The 20357-nt window shown below is 46.5% G+C and overlaps 1 protein-coding gene and 2 pseudogenes across 3 annotated transcripts in view; 2 read left to right on the top strand and 1 right to left on the bottom strand.

The window, feature by feature from the left end:
• The first annotated feature begins 1378 nt into the window (after positions 1-1378).
• Positions 1379-18315, top strand: LOC103295213 (60S ribosomal protein L19-like; annotated as a pseudogene).
• LOC114235194 (U2 spliceosomal RNA) lies at positions 8510-8638 on the bottom strand (annotated as a pseudogene).
• Positions 18316-19427: 1112 nt separating the features above from the next.
• Positions 19428-20357, top strand: part of ACAP2 (ArfGAP with coiled-coil, ankyrin repeat and PH domains 2) — a 143659-nt gene continuing 142729 nt past the window's right edge. For all 3 annotated transcript variants that reach the window (XM_054713847.1, XM_054713846.1, XM_008151617.3), the window contains exon 1: positions 19428-19763. In XM_054713847.1, coding sequence (XP_054569822.1) covers positions 19711-19763 — 53 coding nt within the window. In that variant the 5' untranslated portion in view covers positions 19428-19710. The remainder of the gene's footprint in view (positions 19764-20357) is intronic.

The following is a 20357-nucleotide window of genomic DNA, read 5'->3' as shown; positions in this document are numbered from 1 at the left end:
CCAAGTTAAGGAGTGGGAGGAAGGATGGGAGGTGTGAACTGTTTATCTCCATAGTGCCACCCACCTCTCTGCCTTGGAGAGTCACATCCACCAGCTGCCAATAGCTCAGTGCAGTCCCTCTGCCCACCCTGGCCCCTTTTGGTTGCCAATTATGGAATCAGCTAAGGAGAACTGTAAGTGCTACACCAGAATGTTGGAGGTCCGCACATGCCCCACGGTCATCTCTGCAGAACTTCTTTGCCAGGAGCTGCCTGGCCGGTCAGCTGCTCCATGAGTGGAGGGGAGGGTGGACTCTGGCTAATTATATGTGTGTAGCAATGTAACCAATGCCAGTGGTGCCACACACCCCTTTTGTCACTGGCTGCATGCCACTGGCTCCAGCCCACCTACGAGCTTTGCTCTAACAAATTTTCTAGAGATAAGAAAGCTGGGAGTCAGAACTCTGAGGAACTAGATTAGCGGTGGCTCGGACCAGGAGAGTTGGACAATATCTGCTCTTTAAATTTAGCTGTCTTGTGACCGATCATGTAGAAAGCACAGTGCTTTGAGCAGCATTATACTTTTAGGCACTGAGGCCCCTGGGTGAGGGTGTGGGGTTAATCCCTTGTATTCCAGGACTTTGTCCCTTTTATAATAGTTTATTCCTTGTTCTGGCTATTTTTACTAACTTGCAACATTATCCTTCCCCTTGCATCTCCATAGCACATACACTGAGTATTTTGTATATGCAGTTTTGGATTTGTAGCTTTTGAGGAAGTATTCATTTGGTGCAAAAGGTTATTAATAATATCAACATTACAATGAATACCTCCTTCTGGTGAAATAAAACCTCTTTTTTTAAAAAAAAATGCTTTTATTGATTCTTTTTTGAGACAGAGGAAGGGAAAGGGAGAGCTAGAAATGCCCCCTACTGGGGATCAAGCCCACAACCTGGGTATGTGCCCTGACCAGGAATCAGATCAGTGACCTCTCTGTGCATGGACAACACCCAATCCACTGAGCCACACTGGCCGGGCCAAAACCTCTTTTAAAAATACTTTTTTTTTTAATTTAAAAAATTCAAATTGTAATGTAGATCTGTACCATGATGTAGAACAGGAACTAATAAATTAGAATTCTTCATCTTCCCCACCCTCCACTCCCACTCCCCGAACACTCTTTTTAACAACAGGAAGCCATCTTGTCATGCAGAGAGATTAAGAAATGAGGCATCTACAAAACATTTTGGCATATAGTTGGGGTAGGCAGCTTCTTAGCTTTTCTAGTAAGGGACACATTTTTCTCTATTCCTTCCATTGGTGAAAATTAAAGAAATGTTTTTAATTCCAGCCTCAGAAATCAATAGCTTGGTTTTATCTATCAATATCAATTTTATCGCATGAAGAAAGAAGAAGACAAATTTATTTCTACTGCCTTCTACTTCCTTAGCACTTCTGCCAAGAGTTTAGAGGCAGTTGAAGGGAAAAGAGAGGTATTTCGAAGAAAAGAGTGTGTTCATGCTGAAGGTTGTGGGTGGCCTTTGGCAGTTCAGGAGAGAAGCGCGGAAGTCCAAGACTGGCCAGCTCCCCTGGCATCAACCTACCCTTCACTGCATGTGCAAACATTTAAAGAATTTAAATCTAAACTATAGCAACAAAACTAAGTTGCCCTAATGTTTGGATTAAACTTACATTTTCTTATTGGGGAATACCAAATTAAAAAAAAAGTAATAAAAGCAAAGAAAATAAGGTATATGTTTTGATGCCACTAAAAGGAAGTACCAAAATGTGCTTGTGATAATACCACATCCTCAAGTGTAAGCACTTTCAAAGCCATGGATTCAGCATTAAAGAGAGGTTTGAATGGAAGTGCACATTAGTTGGCTAATAGTAATAAGAATAGAAATTAAGCTTGGAAAAAGAAAAGAAAAGAAATTAAGCTTGTATAAATTCCTTTTGGAACTCAGGAAAATGTCTATCTTTTTCATACTGGTATAAGTTTTTCCTCTGTTAATTAGAACAATATAACAGTGTATTTTCTTTTTAATCTTGTAAAAAACAAAAAAAAAAGCCTAGATTCTTGGCATAACTTTTCACTCTCTTCCCCATAAGGTTTTCATTTAAAAAAAATCATTTTAACTGTCTTATTATTTAATATTTTTAATTCATGAGATATGCAGGATATAAATAGACAAAATTTGAAATTCCCCAAACTGAAACTTTTCTTGAATTTGAAACTTTTCTTGTAATAATAGGGGTAAAATTATTTTTCTGATTACAATATATATATATACATATGTTTATTTTAAAAAGGAGTGACTACATAAAGGAATAAAGCAAACAAATAATTATTGCTAACATTGAACTTATTTCCTTTCCTTTTTTCCCCCTAAGAAACTTACATTACATGATATTCTACTGTAATGATATATTGTAATTTAACCAACATATTGGTAAAAATTTAACGTATATCCTCTTTGTCTCTAGAAACAACATTGGAGCAAACATGCATAAGTATATATGTCCTATCCTTTCCTTAAGGTAAATTTAAAAGATACACGTATTTAGCATTTTGATACATATTGCCCAATTGTCCTTCAGAAAAGTTTTTATGCTCCTAACAGTCTATGACAACCTCTATCTGCACAGTCTCACCAATATTTACTTAATATGTTTTACTTATACATGTTTCCTGTTTTCTTTTTGAAGATAGTTTATCTTCTCACGGGCCAGAGTTTCAGAACTGTAGCGCATATTCAGCCATGAACAGCAGGCATTTCCTTATGTGTTGTGTGTGGCCGAGGGAAGGCTGGAGGACTGGATATGCCTGCCTCCCTCTGCAATAAGAAAGCCCATATCGCACAGGCATGCTAGCCCTTTATTTAATATTACATATTAATTGGCACCAACTTTCTGCCAGACCTTGTGCCACATGATAGGGTGAGCAAAACGGTCTCTATTCTCAGGAAGTTTACATTTTAATGGGTTGTTTTCTAAGGTATTTTTTCCCATCTTTCCCATCTGATAGAGAAGGGAAAGATATATCTTTCTAACTTGCATGTTTTATTTCTGAATTCAATATTGTTTTGGTCCATTTGTATTTCTTTCACTTAAAAATTTTTTTTTTTCAGCAGTGTGATGATTGGGGGGAGGGATGTGGAAGTGAATGAGGGCATAAAGGGGATAAATGGTGATGAAAATTTATTGGTTTTAGAAAGAGAGGGAGATGATGGGAGAGAGAGAGAGAGAGAGAGAGAGAGAGAGAGAGAGAGAGAGAGAGAGATCTGTTGTTCCATTTATTTATGCATTCTTTGGTTGATTCCTATGTGTGCCCTGAACAGGGATTGAACCCACAATCTTGGCATATTGGGACAACGCTCTAACCAACTGAGCTACCTGGGCTGTATTTCCTCCACTTTTTAATATGACCAATATTGGCCTTTTCCTCCATTTTCTTCTGATTTGTCAGCATTAATCACATTAACCCTTTGCCGTTGTGGCAGACACCAGTGCCTCTCTCTGTACTTACTGACCAGGCCGTGGTTTTGTTCAGATGCTGGATGGCCATGGCAAGTGGAGCTGGATTTGTTGTCTGGGCTTTTAGGAGAAACAGGTAATCGTGTGCTGAGCCCCAGCTCTGGCACTAAATCCCCAAGTGATCTCATAAGTGCCTCCATTTCCTTAACTGTAAAATAAAGGCGCTGGACAAGACAATGTTTTCAGTTTCTTTCTAGTTCAGATGGTCTACACTGTTATGGATTTAAGAATACAAAGACAAACCCAGCAATATGTAGCCAATGTTTACAATGCAAGATACTATGTTAGGCCCTGAGTATACATAGGAAAATAAGACACCATCATTGCTTTTAAATGATTTGTGGCCCAGCCGGTCTGCCTCAGTGGTTGAGCATTGACCTATGAACAGGAGGTCATGGTTCTAATCCCAGTCAGGGTACATTCCCAGGCTGTGGGCTTGGTCCCCAGGATGGGGGCGTGCAGGAGGCAGCCGATCAATGATTCTTTCTCATCGTTGATGTTCCTATCTCTTTCTCCCTCTCCCTTCCTCTCTGAAATAAAAATAAAAATATATATATATATATATAAAATAAATGCTTTGTGGGCTAGTAGGGGAAGATAGATGTGTAAACAAATAAAAAGTGATCTACTAGGGTAGACTTTTTAATGCACAGCACTGAGGCAATGAGACAATTAGCCACCAATATACTATATCTTTAAAGATAGCTATTTCCTACCATTCACAAAAATTGAATCCATGTGGGCCTAAAGATTCACATGAGAAACAAAACTTAGAAGCTTCTATAAGAGAGTGCCTTCATAATCTCAGGGTATGGAAGAATTCTTTCAGACACAAGAAGCACAAATCATAAAGGAAAAGATAGATTTGAGTACATTGAAGTCAATTACTTCTATTTATCAAAAAATGCCATAAAAAGGAAGAATATCCATAACCAGGAGAAGATATTTGTAACACATATAGTTGAAAAATGATATCTAGATATAAAGAAAAATGACTCTAATAAACACTGGGCAAAAGAAGGGGGACGGGGGAGGTAGAGGAGGAAAAAGGAGAGATAAATGGTGATGGAAGGAGATTTGATTTGGGCAGGTGAACATAGAATACAATATACAGGTGATGTATTATAGAATTGTACACCCGCACCCTATATAATTTTATTAACCAATGTCACCCCAATAAATTCAATAAAAAGGAAAAAAGTTGATTTTTAATATAAAAAAAAAACGGAACAAAAGACATGAAGACATTTTACAAAAGAGGCACTATAAATAACCAATAAGTGTATTAAAAGATGTTCAACCTCATTAATAACCAGGGATATTATATATATATACTAGAGGCCCAGTGCATGATTGAATCATGCACGTGTAGGGTCCCCTACACGCTTTCGCTTTTCACGGTGGAGCTGGGTGCCTGTCCGCTGGTGCACCAGGCCTTTCAGAAGCCTCCGGCTCGGCGGAGGCTTCTGAAAGGCCTGGTGCTGAAGCAGACAGGCACCCAGCTCCCACGCTTTTGATGGTCTGCGGCCGCTGAGGGGGCTACCCTGCGCCTCTCAACGGCCGCTGAGGGGGGCTGCCGCGGACACCTGGCTACCCTGCCGTTGAGAGGCGCAGCTGGGTGTCCACGGCAGGCCCCCTCAGCGGCCGCGGATCTGGCCGTTGAGAGGCCCCCTGCGCCTCTCAACAGCAGGGTAGCCCCCTCAGTGGCAGTGGATCCGTGCCTCTCAATGGCCGGTTAGGCCACCCCGAGTCCCACCCCCCAGCCTCCCGCCGCCCAATCATGGGCATAGCAGAGTGATGGTAATTTACATGTTACTCTATTATTAGATAGGACTAGTGGCCTGGTGCACAAAATTCATGCACGTGGGGGAGGGGTGTCCCTCAGCCCAGCCTGCACCCTCTCCCATCTAGGACCCCTCGGGGGATAACCAGCAGTCGGACATCCCTCTCACAATCCAGAACTTCTGGCTCCTAACTGCTCTCCTGCCTGCCTGATTGCCCCTAACTGCTCTGCCTGCCAGCCTGATCATCCCTAACTGCTCCCCTGCTGGCTTGATTGCCCCTAACCACCTCTGCCTTGGCCCTGCACCCGGGACCCAGGATTCTCTCCTCCACCCAGCCACAGGCACCCGGGATCTGGACTTCCCTCCCTCTGGTCAGCCATAGGCACCCGGAACCTGGGCCGGCTTCACCTGGGCCAGCTGCAGCCGCAGGGGATGGTGGGCAGGTGGCTTCGCCTAGGCCCCAGCCGCAAGCGCTGGCACCTGAGACCACAGGCAGGTGGCTTCTCCGTCTTCCCTGGGATGCAGTGTAGGTGGCTTCTCTGGCTGGCTGCAGCCTGGGATCACAGGGCAGGTGGCTTCTGGGCTGCAGCCAGCCTCAGGTGCTAGGGCCTGGTTTCTCTGTCTCACCCAGTTTTTCCATCTCCCCCAGGATGTGGGGCGGGAGGACATGGGGTGGGCGGCTTCTCCAGCTGGCTTCGGCCTGGGATCACAGGGCAGGTGGCTTCTTTGTCTCCCGTGCCGCAGGCGCTGGGGCCCGGTTTCTCTGTCTCCCCCACAATGTGGGGCAGGTGGATGTGGGGCGGGTGGCTTCTGTGGCTGGCTCTGGCCTGGGATCATGGGACAGGCAGCTTCTTGGTCTCCCTGGCCGCAGCCAGCCTCAGGTGCTGGTGCCCAACTTCTCTGACTCCCACAGGCCTGGAGGGGCTGGGAGGCGGGGCCGCCACCATCTTTGTTGGGTTAATTTGCATACTCACTCCTGATTGGCTGGTAGGCATCGCGGATGTATGATCAATTTGCATCTTTCTCTTTTATTAGTGTTGATATATACATATATGTGTGTGTGCATATATGTCCAATGAGATGCTTTTTATACCATTAGATAAGCATGAATTAAAATATCTGACAACACCAAGTATTAGAGAGGATATGAAGTAATAAAAGTTCATACAGGGTGGAGGCAATAAATACAAAGTTGTTTAACACCTGGCAAACAAATTGTCTCTATCTTACAAAGTTAAATATATGCAAACCCCATGGCTCAGTAATTCCACTCCTGGGTATAGGCTCTGGAGATGCTCTTGTTTTTTAAAAAATATATTATTATTGATTTCAAAGGGAGAAGAAGAAGGGAGAGGGAGAGAGAGATAGAAACATCAATGATTAGAGAGAGTGATTGATCAGCTGCCTCCTGCATAGCCCACAGTGGGGATCAAGCCTGCAACCTGGGCGTGTGTCCTGACTGGGAATCAAATCATGATCTCCTGGTTCATAGGTCGACACTGAACCGCTGAGCCATGCCATTTAGGCTCTGGAGATGCTCTTGTAAATGCGTACAAGGAGACATGCACAGGAATGCTCATAGCATCATTGTTTCTGGAAAAAAAAAAAAAGAACTGTGAACAACTCATATGTTCATAGTAGAATAAATAAGAATATTTAGCCTTGGCCAGGTAGCTCAGTGCTCAGTTGGTTAGAGCATCGTCCCCATATGACAAAGTTGCTGGTTCAATCCTCAGCCAGGGCACATGCAAGAGGTAGCCAGTGAATGCATGGATGGATGAAACAACAAATCAATTTTTTCTTCTCTCTCTCTCTCCCTTCCTTTCTCTAAAATCAATAAATTAAAAAGCGTTTTAAAGAATCTTCATATAGCAGTGAAAATAAATGATCTAAAACTATAGGCATTAATATGGGTGAATTTCACAAACATGATTTTGAGCTATAAAAAAGTAGAGAAAAAAGTTATAGAAGAATACATATATAGTATTATATCATTTATGTAAAGTCCAAAAAATATACAAAACTAACCTACTTAACAACATAGTTTAGCCTAGCAGACCTTAACCGTGCTCAGAACACTTACATTAGCCTACAGTTGGGCAATTATCTTGAATTTCATCTCATGAGTAGTTTCCTTCTTCTTCATACCAAAAGCAGGAGACACAGATGGACATTTTGAAGACATGACAGGATGTAAAACCACCACACACAATATCCAAAAAACACTGGCAACACAGTACACTGTAGACTATCGGTTGTTTACCCACGTGGTCATGTGACTGACCGGGAGCTGTGGCTCACTGCCACTGCCCAGTATCAAGGCAGAGTGTGGTGCTAGCCTGGGAAAATACCAAAATTCAAAAATTTGAAGTACGTTTTCTATTGAATGTATATCATTTTCACACCATTTTAAGGTCAAAAATCCTAAGTTGAAGCACTGTAGTCGGGAATCCTCTGTATTCGTCTTTTTACCTGTTGATTGACATGTAGGTTATTTCCTGTTTTGGGCCATTATGAATAAAACTTCTAGGAACACTGTTAGGAACTAAATGTTTATGTCCACGTAAAATGTATATGTTGAAGCCCTGATCCCCAGTATGGCTGTATTTAAAGATGGGACCTCAGGAAGGAACTAAGGTTAAATGAGGTTATAAGAGTGAGACCCTGATCAGATAGAATTTTGTGTTCTAATAAGGAACACCAGAAAGCTTCCTCTGTTTCTCCCTCTCTCCCTGTGAGCAGAGGAAAGGCTATGTGAGGACACAAAGAGAAGGTAACATCTGCAATCAAGGGGAGAGCTCTGGCCAGACGCCAACCTTGATGGCACCTTGATCTTGGACTTCCAGTCTCCACAACTGTGAGAAAATAAATCTCTGTTGTTTAAGCCACACTGCAGTATTTTGTTATGGCAGCTTGAGCAGACTAATACAAACACCTAACAGCATTGTAAGGAATTCCTTTCCTTCTTAAACTAGCCAGAGTTGGTTTCTGTTGCTCGTTACACTTAAACCACGACGGACATAATGTGTATAACAGAAGTTTTGGAAATGGTGGTGCAAGAATAAAAGATGGTGCTGCTAAGAAAGGCCAGAGCATCTCCGTGTGCTGTGCCCAGAAAACAATGTAAGATACCACCGTATTTTGAGCCAAGGAGTCATGTGACCAGATTAGCTTTTTAGAAAGATAATTTTTAGTAGTACAGAGATTTGGAGAGGGTGACATTATGACTGTATTTAGTTTACTGGGACTGCTGTAACAAAATGCCATAAGCTGGGTGATTTATTAAACTGATAAGAACAGATACTACACTTGATCTTAGCCAAAAGGCCGAGAAGCGATTAAGCTGGGTGATTTAAACCACAGACATTTGCCTGGCCAGTGTGGCTCAGTTGTTTAAGTATTGTCCCATGCACCAGGAGGTCGAAGGTTCCATTCCTGGTCAGGGCACATGCCTGGGTTTCGGGCTTTATCCCCAGTAGGCAGCATGTAGGTCACAGCCAATTGATGTTTCTCTCTCACTGATGTTTCTCTCTCTCTCTCTCTCTCTCTCTCTCTCTCAACTCAATAAAAACATATTTAAAAATACATTTATTTTCTCATGGTTCTGGAGGCTTGAAAGCCCAGGATCAAGGTGTTGGCAGGTTTGGTTTCTCCTGAGGCCTGGTTCCGTGGCTTGAGGATGTCTGCTTTCTATCTGTGTCTTCACATGGCCTTGCCTCTCTGTGCCCTAGCATCCCTCGTGTCTCTTCCTCTTCTCATAAGGGTACCAGTCACATTACATCAGAGCCTCATCCTTATGACTTCATTTAACCTTAATTACCTCCTTACAGGCCCTATCTCCAAATATAGTCACATTCTGGGGTATTGGGGGTTAGGGCTTCAACATATAATTTTGCGGGGAACACAACTCAACTTGTAATAGGCAAGGAGCCCCGTTAGGATGTTATTTGCAATAATCCAGGGACAAGGTACTGAAGGCCTGAACCAAGGCAGTGACATTGAGATTTTTAAGGTGGGGACAAACTCAAGAGCTTTTACATGGGAAACAATTAACAAGACCTGAGGTTCAATTAAATGTGGTGATTATGAGAAAGGGAGATTCCAGGAAAGTTCTCATCATAGACCATAGCCAAATCAAGAACTTACTATGTACTAAAGGCATGAAGGTGGCAAGAGGGTGGAAGAAAGGGAGAGGAGCAGAGGGTTCACTGAAGTGCAGACCCAATAATGAGGGACTGAGAATCAAGTTGTGGTCTGGGCCCCTTTAGCCTACATCTACTGTTTTACCCCAAACCCTTGGCTTGTTAGATATTAAAAAAAAAATGTTATGACCTGAATGTTGAAAACATCATATACTTCAACTTCAACTCAGCCTATATTTAGTGAGCACCTACTATATTGCTGGTCTCTGTGGCAGGTCTTGGAGTTATAAAATGAACATTAGCTAGCAGTTACTGAATTTCAATGACAAAGGCTGGGCATCAGAATCATCTGTGGGCCTTCTGCCCAGGCCTCACCTATGGAAATCTGACTTAGTAGATAAGGCCCACGAACCTATATTAAAACAAACCAACCAAAAAACACACAAATATTCTACATGGGATTCTGTTATACAACCATGATTAAAACTATCAATGAGAGGCATTATTAGGCACTTTTATGTATATCTTATTTAATTGTTACAACCACCCTAGTATACAAGTATCATTATCTGAGCTCATAATCTGATAGGGAAATAGATATATGTGCACAAGTAATCGTGAGGATCTGAATAGGAAAATATTACTTTGGGAGAAAAATAAAATCCATTTATTTACCATTTATCAGATACTTAGTAAAAATGACAGGCACTGTGCTAGGTTCTAGAGCTACAAAGATGAATAGAACATAATGTGGCCACCCAAAAGCTCCAGGTCTGAGGAGAATATGGCTATAAAAATCTCAAATTATAATGCTGAACTGAGCTCTGTTCTAATAGACTTATGTAGAAAGGGTGGCTGAACAACCACAGCACAGAGGAGAAATCAAGTCACTGTGATAGGCAAGTACCAGAAGAGGTTCCATTTAAGCCAAGTTTTAAAGAATGAATGGGAGCTCACCAGGCACACAAAGGGAGGAGGCCCATTCAGGCAGAGGAAATATCATGTACCGAGGTGGGTCTGAGAAAGAAGCACACTGAAGTAGCTGAGAGACTTCCTTCATGGGGGGATGAACCCATTTGGAGCAGAGAGACTGGCAGCAAAGAAAGTAGGGAAGGTTGGCAATCCTATCTAATAATAGACAAATATGCAAATTGACCATACCTCCAACACACCCACAAGCCACGCCCACCATCCAATCAGAGTGAGTATGCAAATTAACCCAAACCAAGATGGCTACAGCCACAGAGAGCAAGGTTTCCTAGGTAACAGAGGAAGCCAAGCTTTCTGCCAGCCATTGCAGGCCTAAGCCTCCACTCAAGCTACAAAGTTTCAATTATAGAAGGTAAACGAATTCAAACAAATGGCGGCAGAATGGAGCTTGAGAGAGCAGGCCAGGGTTGCCACTGGCAACAGGGGAAGCAAAGCTTTCTGCACACCCTGGCTGGGCCCACCTGCTTAAGGCAACAAAGTTTCAATTATAACCCCAACACAAATGGCTGTGGGCCTCGGAGGGAGCCCCAGGCTTGGCTCTGCTCCAGGCTACAAAGTTTCAATTGTATAAGGAAAATAAATTCCAGATACCAGGGCCTCTGCTTGGGTTGCCAGGGGGCGTGGCTGGCCTGCAAACCACCACAGGCCCCTCACTCAGGCCGCCCCACACCGCAAGGGAACCCCCACCTGATCCGGGAGGCCCTTCAGGGCAAACCAGCTGGCCCCCACCCCTGTACCAGGCCTCTATCCTATCTAATAAAAGAGTACTATGCAGATTGATCATCACTGCAACACACAATATAGCTGCCCCCATGTGGTCAAAGATCCTGCCCCCATGTGGACACAAGATGGCCACCACAAGATGGCCAGCTGGGGAGGGCAGTTGGGAGGCACCCAGCCTGCAAGGGAGGGCAGTTGAGAAGGACCAGGCCTGCAAGGGAGGGCAGTTGAGAAGGACCAACCCTGCAGGAGAGGGCAGTTAGGGGTAACCAGGCCGGCAGAGAAGGGAAGTTGGGGGCAAACAGGCTGGAAGCAGAGTGGTTAGGGGGTGATCAGGCTGGCAGGCAGAAGTGGTTAGGGGCAATCAGGAAGGCAGGCAAGCAAGCAGTTGGGAGCCAGCAGTCCTGGGTTGTGAGAGGGATGTCCGACTGCCCATAAACGTTTACGGGCAGTCAGACATCCCTTGAGGGGTCCCAGATTGGAGAGGGTACAGGCTGGGCTGAGGGACAACCCCCCTCCGTGCACGAATTTCGTGCACTGGGCCTCTAGTGATGAAATAAAAGAATTTGGAGTTTGTCCTACAGATCTGTGGTTTTCAAATTATACTCAGTGGAGCTGTGAGTATTCCTTGGAGTCCACTGGAGAGTCATCTGGTAATGGGGAGTGGGGCCAGGTGGCCAGGCACTGGTCTCCCCGCCCTGTTTCAACCACACCAGTTCCGATTTTGTCCATTTGAGGGTGGGCATTGATGATAAACTTTTTTCTTTTAAACAAAGGGTTCCAAGGTTAAGTAAAGTTAAAAAAACATAGCTTTAGGTGATATTAAACTTTTGAAGAATTTTAAGCAGGAGAGTCTGTGAGTTTTCAAGGTGAAAATAGTTGCCAACAGTGTCCAGTGCTGAAGAGATGTCAGGAAAAACAAGTACTTAAAAGTGTCCTTTGGTTTGGCAATTGGAAAGTGACCTAATTGAAAACAGTGGCTGGGGCTGAGCAGGGAGGGGAGAATAGAATGCAGTGGATGGTGAAATGAGTAAGAGGGGAAATATGGAGGCTATGCTCTGAAGAGTCTGAGATAGAAAGCAATGGCCAAAGGGGAATTTATCCAACTCACAAGTTCTCCTTTCTTGCCAACTGATCCCCCATCCACATGGTCATGAGAGCAGACTTCTGGAAGCTGTGTTCGTAGATGGCTGACCCCTTGGCTACAGTTGCTTGGCTCTGCAGGAGTACATCGTCCAAGTTGGGCCAATGCTTCCCCCAAGACACTTAGTATTTGGGTCAAGAGTGAAAACCCTTTCCCTCCTGTTGGTTGGTTACTCTTGGGAGCTGAGCCTGGAGGGGGAGATGAAATGAGCTTCATGTGTGCAGAAGAACAAAGCAGAGGTGTGGAAAGGATGGGCGAGAGAGCATCCAGGCTTCACAGGTGCTGTTTCTAAAGACTCCTCAAGGTACATGGATAGTCCACCATTGGTTCTGGGTGAAACCATTCTATCCTATATAATAAAGAGGTAATATGCAAATTGATCATCACACCCTCACAAGATGGATGCCTACAACCAGGCCAGTAGGGGGGTTAGTGAGGGACGACCAAACAACTGAACAAGCAGTCTGCGTGGGGTGACCAGGTCTGCAGGGGGGTTAGTGAGGGATGACCAAACGACTGAACAGCAAGCTGCGTGGGGCAACCGGGCCAGCAGGGGGGGCAGTTGGGGGTGACCAGGCCAGCAGGGGGGCAGTTGGGGGCATTCAAGCTGGCAGGGGGGCAGTTGGGGTGACCAGGCTGGCAGAGGAGGCAATAAGAGGCAATCAGGCCATCGGGGGGGGGGGCAGTTAGGGGTGACCAGGCTGGCAGGGGGGTGCAGTTGGGGGCATCCAGGCTGGCAGGGGTGGCGATTGGGGACAATTAGGCTGGGGGGGGGGCAGTGAGGGGTGACTAGGCTGGCGGGGGGGGCAGTTGGGGGCAACCAGGCTGGCAGGGAGGGCAGTTGGGGGCGACCAGGCTGGCAGGGAGGGGGTAATTGGGGGCAACCAGGCAGGCAGTCAGGTGAGCGATTAGGAGCCAGCGGTCCAGAATTGTGAAAGGGATGTCCGACTGCCGGTGTAGGCCCGATCCCCGGCAGTCGGACAACACCCAAGGGGTCCTGGATTGAAGAGGGTGCAGGCTGGGCTGAGGGAACCCCCCCTTTTCACCAATTTCATGCACCAGGCCTCTAGTCTTATCATAAACCCACCTCATTCCCCCTATTTTGCCTTATTCAAATAGTTTCTCTTAAACTTTTTGCTGTTATTTCTTTCTCTTTTCTTCAAAGAGAACAGAAAGGTCAGTTGAGATACAAGTTGAGGATGCAGAGTGGATAATTGGTAGAGCCATTCTCAGAGAATGGAAGGTGAGGTCCAGAGAACAAGGGTGAAATGAACTTTCCTCTGAGATGGGTGGGTAAGGGAGAATACAGATGAGTATGTGAGTTGGGGCTAGGAAGAGTGTTCCTACCTATTGACTCCTATTTTCCTAGCGAAGAGTCAAAATTAGCTACAAATCATGAGAGGGGAGGGGCACAGACTGTGTAGCAAATAGCTATTGTTCTAGTGCACTAGAGATCTGGCCACAGATAAATAATACAAAGACAGCTGAAAAGCCTAAGTATGTAGCACCCAGGTCTTGTATCACTGAATGCAGTGATACATAGTCTCAGCCGCAAAAGCCTCTTGCCTATCCAGCTCCCTTTAAAATACAAATCAGATCACATCACACTCCTCTGCTGAAAATCTTCCAGTGACTCCAACTGCTTTCAGATATAAACTGTCTCTGGCATTGCTCAGCGACTAGGAGTGGGGAACATTCGGGTTGACATTGCCAGGGAACGACCTAGGGAGAGGTATGGAGGCATCGTAAAGAGTGCTGTTGAAGTAAGTGGTGGAGGAAGGCAAGACAGGCAGATACCAACAAGATAAAAAGAGTCCCGGGGGTTTGGAGATGTGAAGTGAATGTGTGGGAGTGAGACAGCAGGAAACATTCAAGGTTGAGCTTGCGCATGAATGTTCTGGGTGAGACAAGAACATTCTGGTTTAGGGCAGGGACATTTAAGGACTTCCCAAAGTGACATACTTTGAGACACAGAGATCAATGTTTTCTCTATTTGAATGGTACCGCCTCCCACCTCCCACCAGCCACCCAAACCTGAAACATGGAGTTACCATCAAGTTTAGTCTTTTTTTCCTTCTCCTTCATCACATTCAGTTGGCCATCAGATTTGTTTCCGTTGTATTTCTTAACGATCTCTTGATCAAAATTGCCTTGGTTGAGACCCTCAAAATTGCTTAGAGCGTTTAGTCTCAGTCCAGACAGCCCCACCCCTTTGCCCCACTCTCCTTAACATTCAAATTTAGAGCATGGCACTTCCAGGCTTAAGTCGTTCTCATGTGTTCCCCTTGCCTTAAGATACAAATTCCTTAGCATGGCAGGCAAGGTGCTTCGATCTGGTCACTGTTTACCTCTGTAGTCATATAGTTCACTGTGACTAAAGGGCCTTGGAAAGACCTTCCTCCCCTTCTGTTGGATCTCACTTTTTCAAGATTGCTCATATTTACAGAGACATGAGAACCCTGTTTCCTTCCCCAGAGTACGATAGCTCCCTGCGTACGCCTGACTCGGGATTTATCATGCGTTTCCTCCTTTGGTTTGAAAGCTCTCAATAGGAAATACCACTTATTTCACCTGTAAACCTTGGGACCTACTGTAGGGTCTGGCCAGAGTATATGCTCAGTGGCTGTTATTGAATAAAGAACAAGTGAAGGTGAGCCCAAGTGGTCCTGGGTCTGGGAGAGGCCAAGCGTCCCTGGGTCCGGGTGAGACCATGTGTCCCTGGATCCGGGTGAGGCCTCGTGCACTTAGGCCCGGGTGAGCCCAAGTGGCCCTGGGTCGGGGAGAGGCCAAGCGTCCCTGGGTCCGGGTGAGAGCATGTGTCCCTGGATCCGGGTGAGGCCTCGTGCACCTAGGCCCGGGTGAGCCCAAGTGGCCCTGGGTCTGGGAGAGGCCAAGCGTCCCTGGGTCCGGGTGAGACCATGCGTCCCTGGATCCGGATGAGGCCTCGTGCACCTAGGCCCGGGTGAGCCCAAGTGGCCCTGGGTCTGGGAGTGGCCAAACGTTCCTGGGTCTGGGTGAGACCATGTGTCCCTGGATCCAGGTGAGGCCTTGTGCAACTAAGCCCGGGTGAGGCCACGTGCCCCTGGGTCTGGGAGAGGCCAAGCGTCCCTGGGTACGGGTGAAGCCAGATCCTGGGTCCGGGTGAGGCCGTGCGCCCCTGGATCCATCCGGGTGAGGCTGGGTCCCAGGCCCGGGTGAGACCACGCGCCCCTTGGGTATGGGTGAGGCCACGTGCCCCTTAGTCCAGGTGACGCCGTGCCCCTGGGTTCGGCCGAGACCAAACCAGAGGGAGTCGGACCTCCATTACCACCATTTGTCCACCATCCAGAGCTGAGGGGTCAGTGCTGACATGTACACATAAGGAACTACTGGACATCGAAATTGGGTCTCAAAAGAACTGTTGGTCCAGGGGGAAGCTCGCTACAGATTGATTCATTTGCCTGTCAGCATAAATATTATTGCTCGTCTCACATTCAGTTCTTATTAGTATATATCTAGTGACATTTGATCTCATTCATCTAGAGGAAATGATGAACAACATAGACTGAGGAACAAGAACAGAACCAGAATCAAGGAGGCATCGATCGGACTATCGGGCCTCAGAGGGAGGATAGGGGAGGGTAGGGGGAGGGTGGGGGGAGGGGGAGAGTTCAACCAAAGGACCTGTATGCATGCATATAAGCCTATCCAACGGTTAAGTTCAACAGGGGATTGGGGCATGCGTGGGGAGAAGGGTGGGATGGGAATGGGGAGATGAGGACAAATATGTGACACCTTAATCAATAAAGAAATTAAAAAAAAAAAAAAAAAAAAAAAAAAGAACAAGTGAAGGCTGAAGTCACCTTAGGAGTTGGGGTGGAGAACTGAGTCAGAGGCCAGAGTCCGGGATGAATGTGCAAGTTTAACAGCTGTGTTTTACGGGCCCAGCCATTGACATCCTCTCTTAGGGAAACTGCCTTGTCTACCAGTCAGCTGTCCTGCAGCCCTATCCTTACCCCCATTCCTGTGCAAATGGTTAATTCCAGTGACTTGTCTTGGAAAAAAAAAAAAAATGAGCTGGGTTAATCAGATTTTCCTCCTGGGATCTGGGGATTGGGAGATAGATTAAAAGTGGTTAGCTACAGGAGCATAGGTTAAAAGGATACATCAAGAAATATATAGCAGAAATTGCACAGTGGCTCTGAAACTTGTTTTTATGACCTGTGACATTTTGGGATTCTCACCCTAACCCCACTTTTAATATTTCTTCTATTTTTAAAATCCTCACCAGAGGATATGTTTTTATTGATTTTAGATAGGTAGAGTGAGAATGAAAGAGAGAAAGAGAGAGACATCAATTGATTGCCTCCTATACACACCTCTACTGGGGATTGAACATGAAACCTGGGCATGTGCCCTGACCGAATCGAACCCGCAACTTTTTGGTGTACGGGATGATGCTACAACCAACTGAGCCACCCAGCCAGGATAATATTTCTTAATTTAGGACATTATATTACCATCGACACCCTATAATGCTTGCTTTACCATGGGGCAGAGAAAAAACATTGTGAAATTGCTATCATTTAATGGGTATATGTAAATTTAGCCATCCACAGAAAAATGTTTATTTGATAATTAGCTTAGTTATTTGCACTGATGGTGTCATGCAGTTGAATTTTATTTTTTTCTTTACTGATTAAGGTATTACATATGTGTCCTTATCCCCCCAATTCCCCCCCAACCCCCCCTCTAGTGTCTGTGTCCATTGGTTATGCTTATATGCATTGCATACAAGTCCTTTGGTTGATCTCTTCCTCTTCCCCCCACCCTCCCCTGCCTTCCCTATGAGGTTTGACGGTCTGATCGATGCTTCTCTGTCTCTGGATCTGTTTTTGTTCATCAGTTTATGTTGTTCATTATATTCCACAAATGAGTGAGATCATGTGATATTTATCTTGCTCTGACTGACTTACTTGCAGTTGAATTTTAATTTGAATCTCAAAGTGTCACTATAGGCATCTTCCAAAAGGTTACAGTGTTGAAGCATTGAAACAATAAGTTATTGTATATACAGATTATGCATCAGGAATGCAATTAAATGTAGAAATGGCCAACTCTATTTCTAAATTTGACATAGAAGTTACAAATCTAGAAGAGGTTGGCTTGATTAAAGTGTCTGAGGACACAACTTTTGACTGTCAATAGTTTCTAGTTATCAAGAGAAGCTGTGTGGATTCCAGGAATATACAATTCAATTAAAAAAGAGAAACCAAGCTTACAACCAAAGAAGGCACATTTATAAAGCTTGTATATTCTTTGAAATGTCTCAAAATTATACTGTTAATTCTTGAAAGTACTAAAGATAACAAGATATAACCATAGTTTATGAAAAGCAACAAACCATCATGCTATAAAGTTAGCCAGTTGGTCAAAGGGCTGTCTGTATAAGACTTCAGGCAGAAGTGAGAAGGCTTAAACTTAATCACTGACTAATAGCACAGAAGAAAAAAGTGGTACAGGTCTAGATGGACCCAATGAAACCAATGAAATCGCCAATGCCAACGCCCGGCAGCAGGTTTGGAAGCTGACCAAAGATGGGCTGATTGTCCAGAAGCCTGTGACTATCCATTCCCGGGCTCGATGCCCGAAAATCACCTTGGCCCGCAGGAAGGGCCGGCGTATGGGCACAGGTAAGCAGGAGGGTACTGCCAACGCTCGAATGCCTGAGAAAGTCACCTGGGTGCGGAGGATGAGAATTCTTCGCCGGCTGCTCAGAAGATACCGCGAATCTAAGAAGATTGACCTCCACCTGTACCACAGCCTGTACCTGAAAGTGAAAGGTAACGTGTTCAAAAACAAGCGGATTCTCATGGAACACAGCCACAGGCTGAAGGCAGACGGGGCTCGCTAGAAGCTTCTGGCTGACCAGGCCGAGGCCCGCAGGTCTGAGACCAAGGAAGCCCGTGAAGAGCGGCTCCAGGCCAAGGAGGAGGAGATAGAGCATCAGGACTCTGTCCAAGGAGGAAGACACCAAGTAATACAGCTCCCCCTCTCTTCCCTGTACATAGTGGCCTTGGCAATCACATGGTTCAGTCATTTAATAAAAGTAGACTTCACCTAAAAAAACCCAAAACGAAACAAAACAAAAACGAAAAGAAAGTGGTACAATTATGGTAATAGTCAGCATTTATTGAATGAGTACTATGTGGCATTATGTTAAGTACCTTTAGAGGTCTTATCTATTTCAACCTCAGGACAATTCTGTTGGACCAGTGGTGTTGATCTTCATTGTAGTGAGAAAGCCAGGAGCCACTGTGCTGTTAGAACACCCTACGTGTGCATTTTTATGGATACGCCTATACTTTTTGGGTTGGGTTTAAAAAGTATACATTTAAACATAATGTGTCTATGGTGCAGGTGTTGCAAGTTGGAGTAAGGAAGCCTTACTTTCAGAACCCTCTCATCTTAGAGCTGGAGAAGGCTACCGAGAGAAAGGTTGGTAAGGAGGCATGTCTCCGGTGCTTTTGACAACAGTTCCTCCACCCTCAACGCCCTTCCACTCATACCTGTCTAAAGCCTTCTGATCTTTCGATGCACACTCTAAACACCAACTCCTTCAGAAAGTAGTCTCTGGTTACATAAACAGATATACATGGGAGATATTTCTAAATTAATTAAACAATGAAGCCAAGAATTGAAAGACGGATTTTTATAATTAACTTTTACCCTCGCTCCTTTCCTGCCCTCAGTTTCTTTCAACTGAAAGGAATCGGTGGCTCAGTCTATATCTTTCTTTTATAATTTCTTCTAACCTCTTCAGATTTCTGCCAAAGCTGCCTTAAAAAGCAACTCTCCTCGCCGAGACCTGCAGGAGGCGGCTCCTCCGCGTTGGCAGCTCAGCAGGGCGGGGCTCCGAGGGAAGCGCGGCGCGCACTCACGTGACTTCCTTCCCAAGGAGCCTCAGCTGTCGGCCTCCTAGCAACCGGTGCGTCCGCCTAACGACGCCTGCGAATCCCGGTTGGCCCCTGGGAACGCGTGTAGCAAGAAAGCACCCACGGTCGCTCTGCTCATTGGCTGGGACTATCGTCGCTCTGGTGCGTTGCCGGAGCGCCCGCAGGCGGCACTGCCGGAAGCCCCGCCCCCTGGCCGCTGGGTTTGTGGCTGGCTGGCGGAGGCTGTCACTCCCGGGCCGTTTCCCTGAGGCCGGCGCTCTGCTGGGGGTGGGAGGAAGAGGGGCCGGACTGGGGCCTGACTAGCCGTCGCTGCCGCCGCCGTGTTCGCGGCTGCTATGACCCTCCGGCGAGGCGCCCTGCTCAGCTCCGCGCAGCGCTAGTGCGCCCGCCGTAGCCGTCTGGGTACCCAGCGCAGCCGCTCCCGCGGCTCCTTAGGCTCCTCCAGCGCCGCCGGCGAGGCGAGGCGGAGGCAAAGGCAGGATGAAGATGACGGTGGATTTCGAGGAGTGTCTCAAGGATTCGCCCCGTTTCAGGTAACCTGCGCGGCCGCCCAGCGCCGGGCCGGCGTCACGCCGGAGCTGCCTCCCCGGGTGGTGGGGGCGTGAAGGCTGGCGGGCGGAACGCGCGGAGGGCCCCGCAGCCCGCGCCTTCCGACGGGGCGAGCGGCCGTGGTCGCCGCTCTCGATCCGGCGAAGGCACTGCAGCTCCAACGACCCGTCCTAAGCTGCGAGGCTGCCCGGGAGGAGGACCTTGCCTCCTCATCCCCCTTCCTCGCCCTCTGCCCGGGGCGTAGCGATCCAGAGGCCGGGCGCACCCGCTCTGCTCCGGGGACTGGGGTGCAGCGGCGTCCACGAAGACTCGTGCCCTTCTCTGGCGCGCGCTCGCCTCCCCTTCCTCTCGTAGCTCATCCTTTCCCCTTCCTTCCGCTCCTTTTTCGTTTCCACCCACACCCCACCCCTTCTTTAAGAGAGCTTGCAGGGCACCGTCTTGCAGTTCACTTAGTTCCTCTTTGCGCTTTTCCACTCTCCTTACCCCGTGGAGGAAGTGGTGGAGGGGAGGGGGGTGGGGGGGTGATGGTGGGGGGGGGGGGGGGAACCGGGGGTCGAACTGGAACGTCGATTTCTGTT

This window comes from Eptesicus fuscus, chromosome 3 (assembly GCF_027574615.1).
Source record: "Eptesicus fuscus isolate TK198812 chromosome 3, DD_ASM_mEF_20220401, whole genome shotgun sequence".
In the NCBI taxonomy this organism is placed as follows: domain Eukaryota; kingdom Metazoa; phylum Chordata; class Mammalia; order Chiroptera; family Vespertilionidae; genus Eptesicus; species Eptesicus fuscus.
Note: the sequence above shows the minus strand (reverse complement) of the source record. Positions and strands in the feature narration are given on the sequence as shown.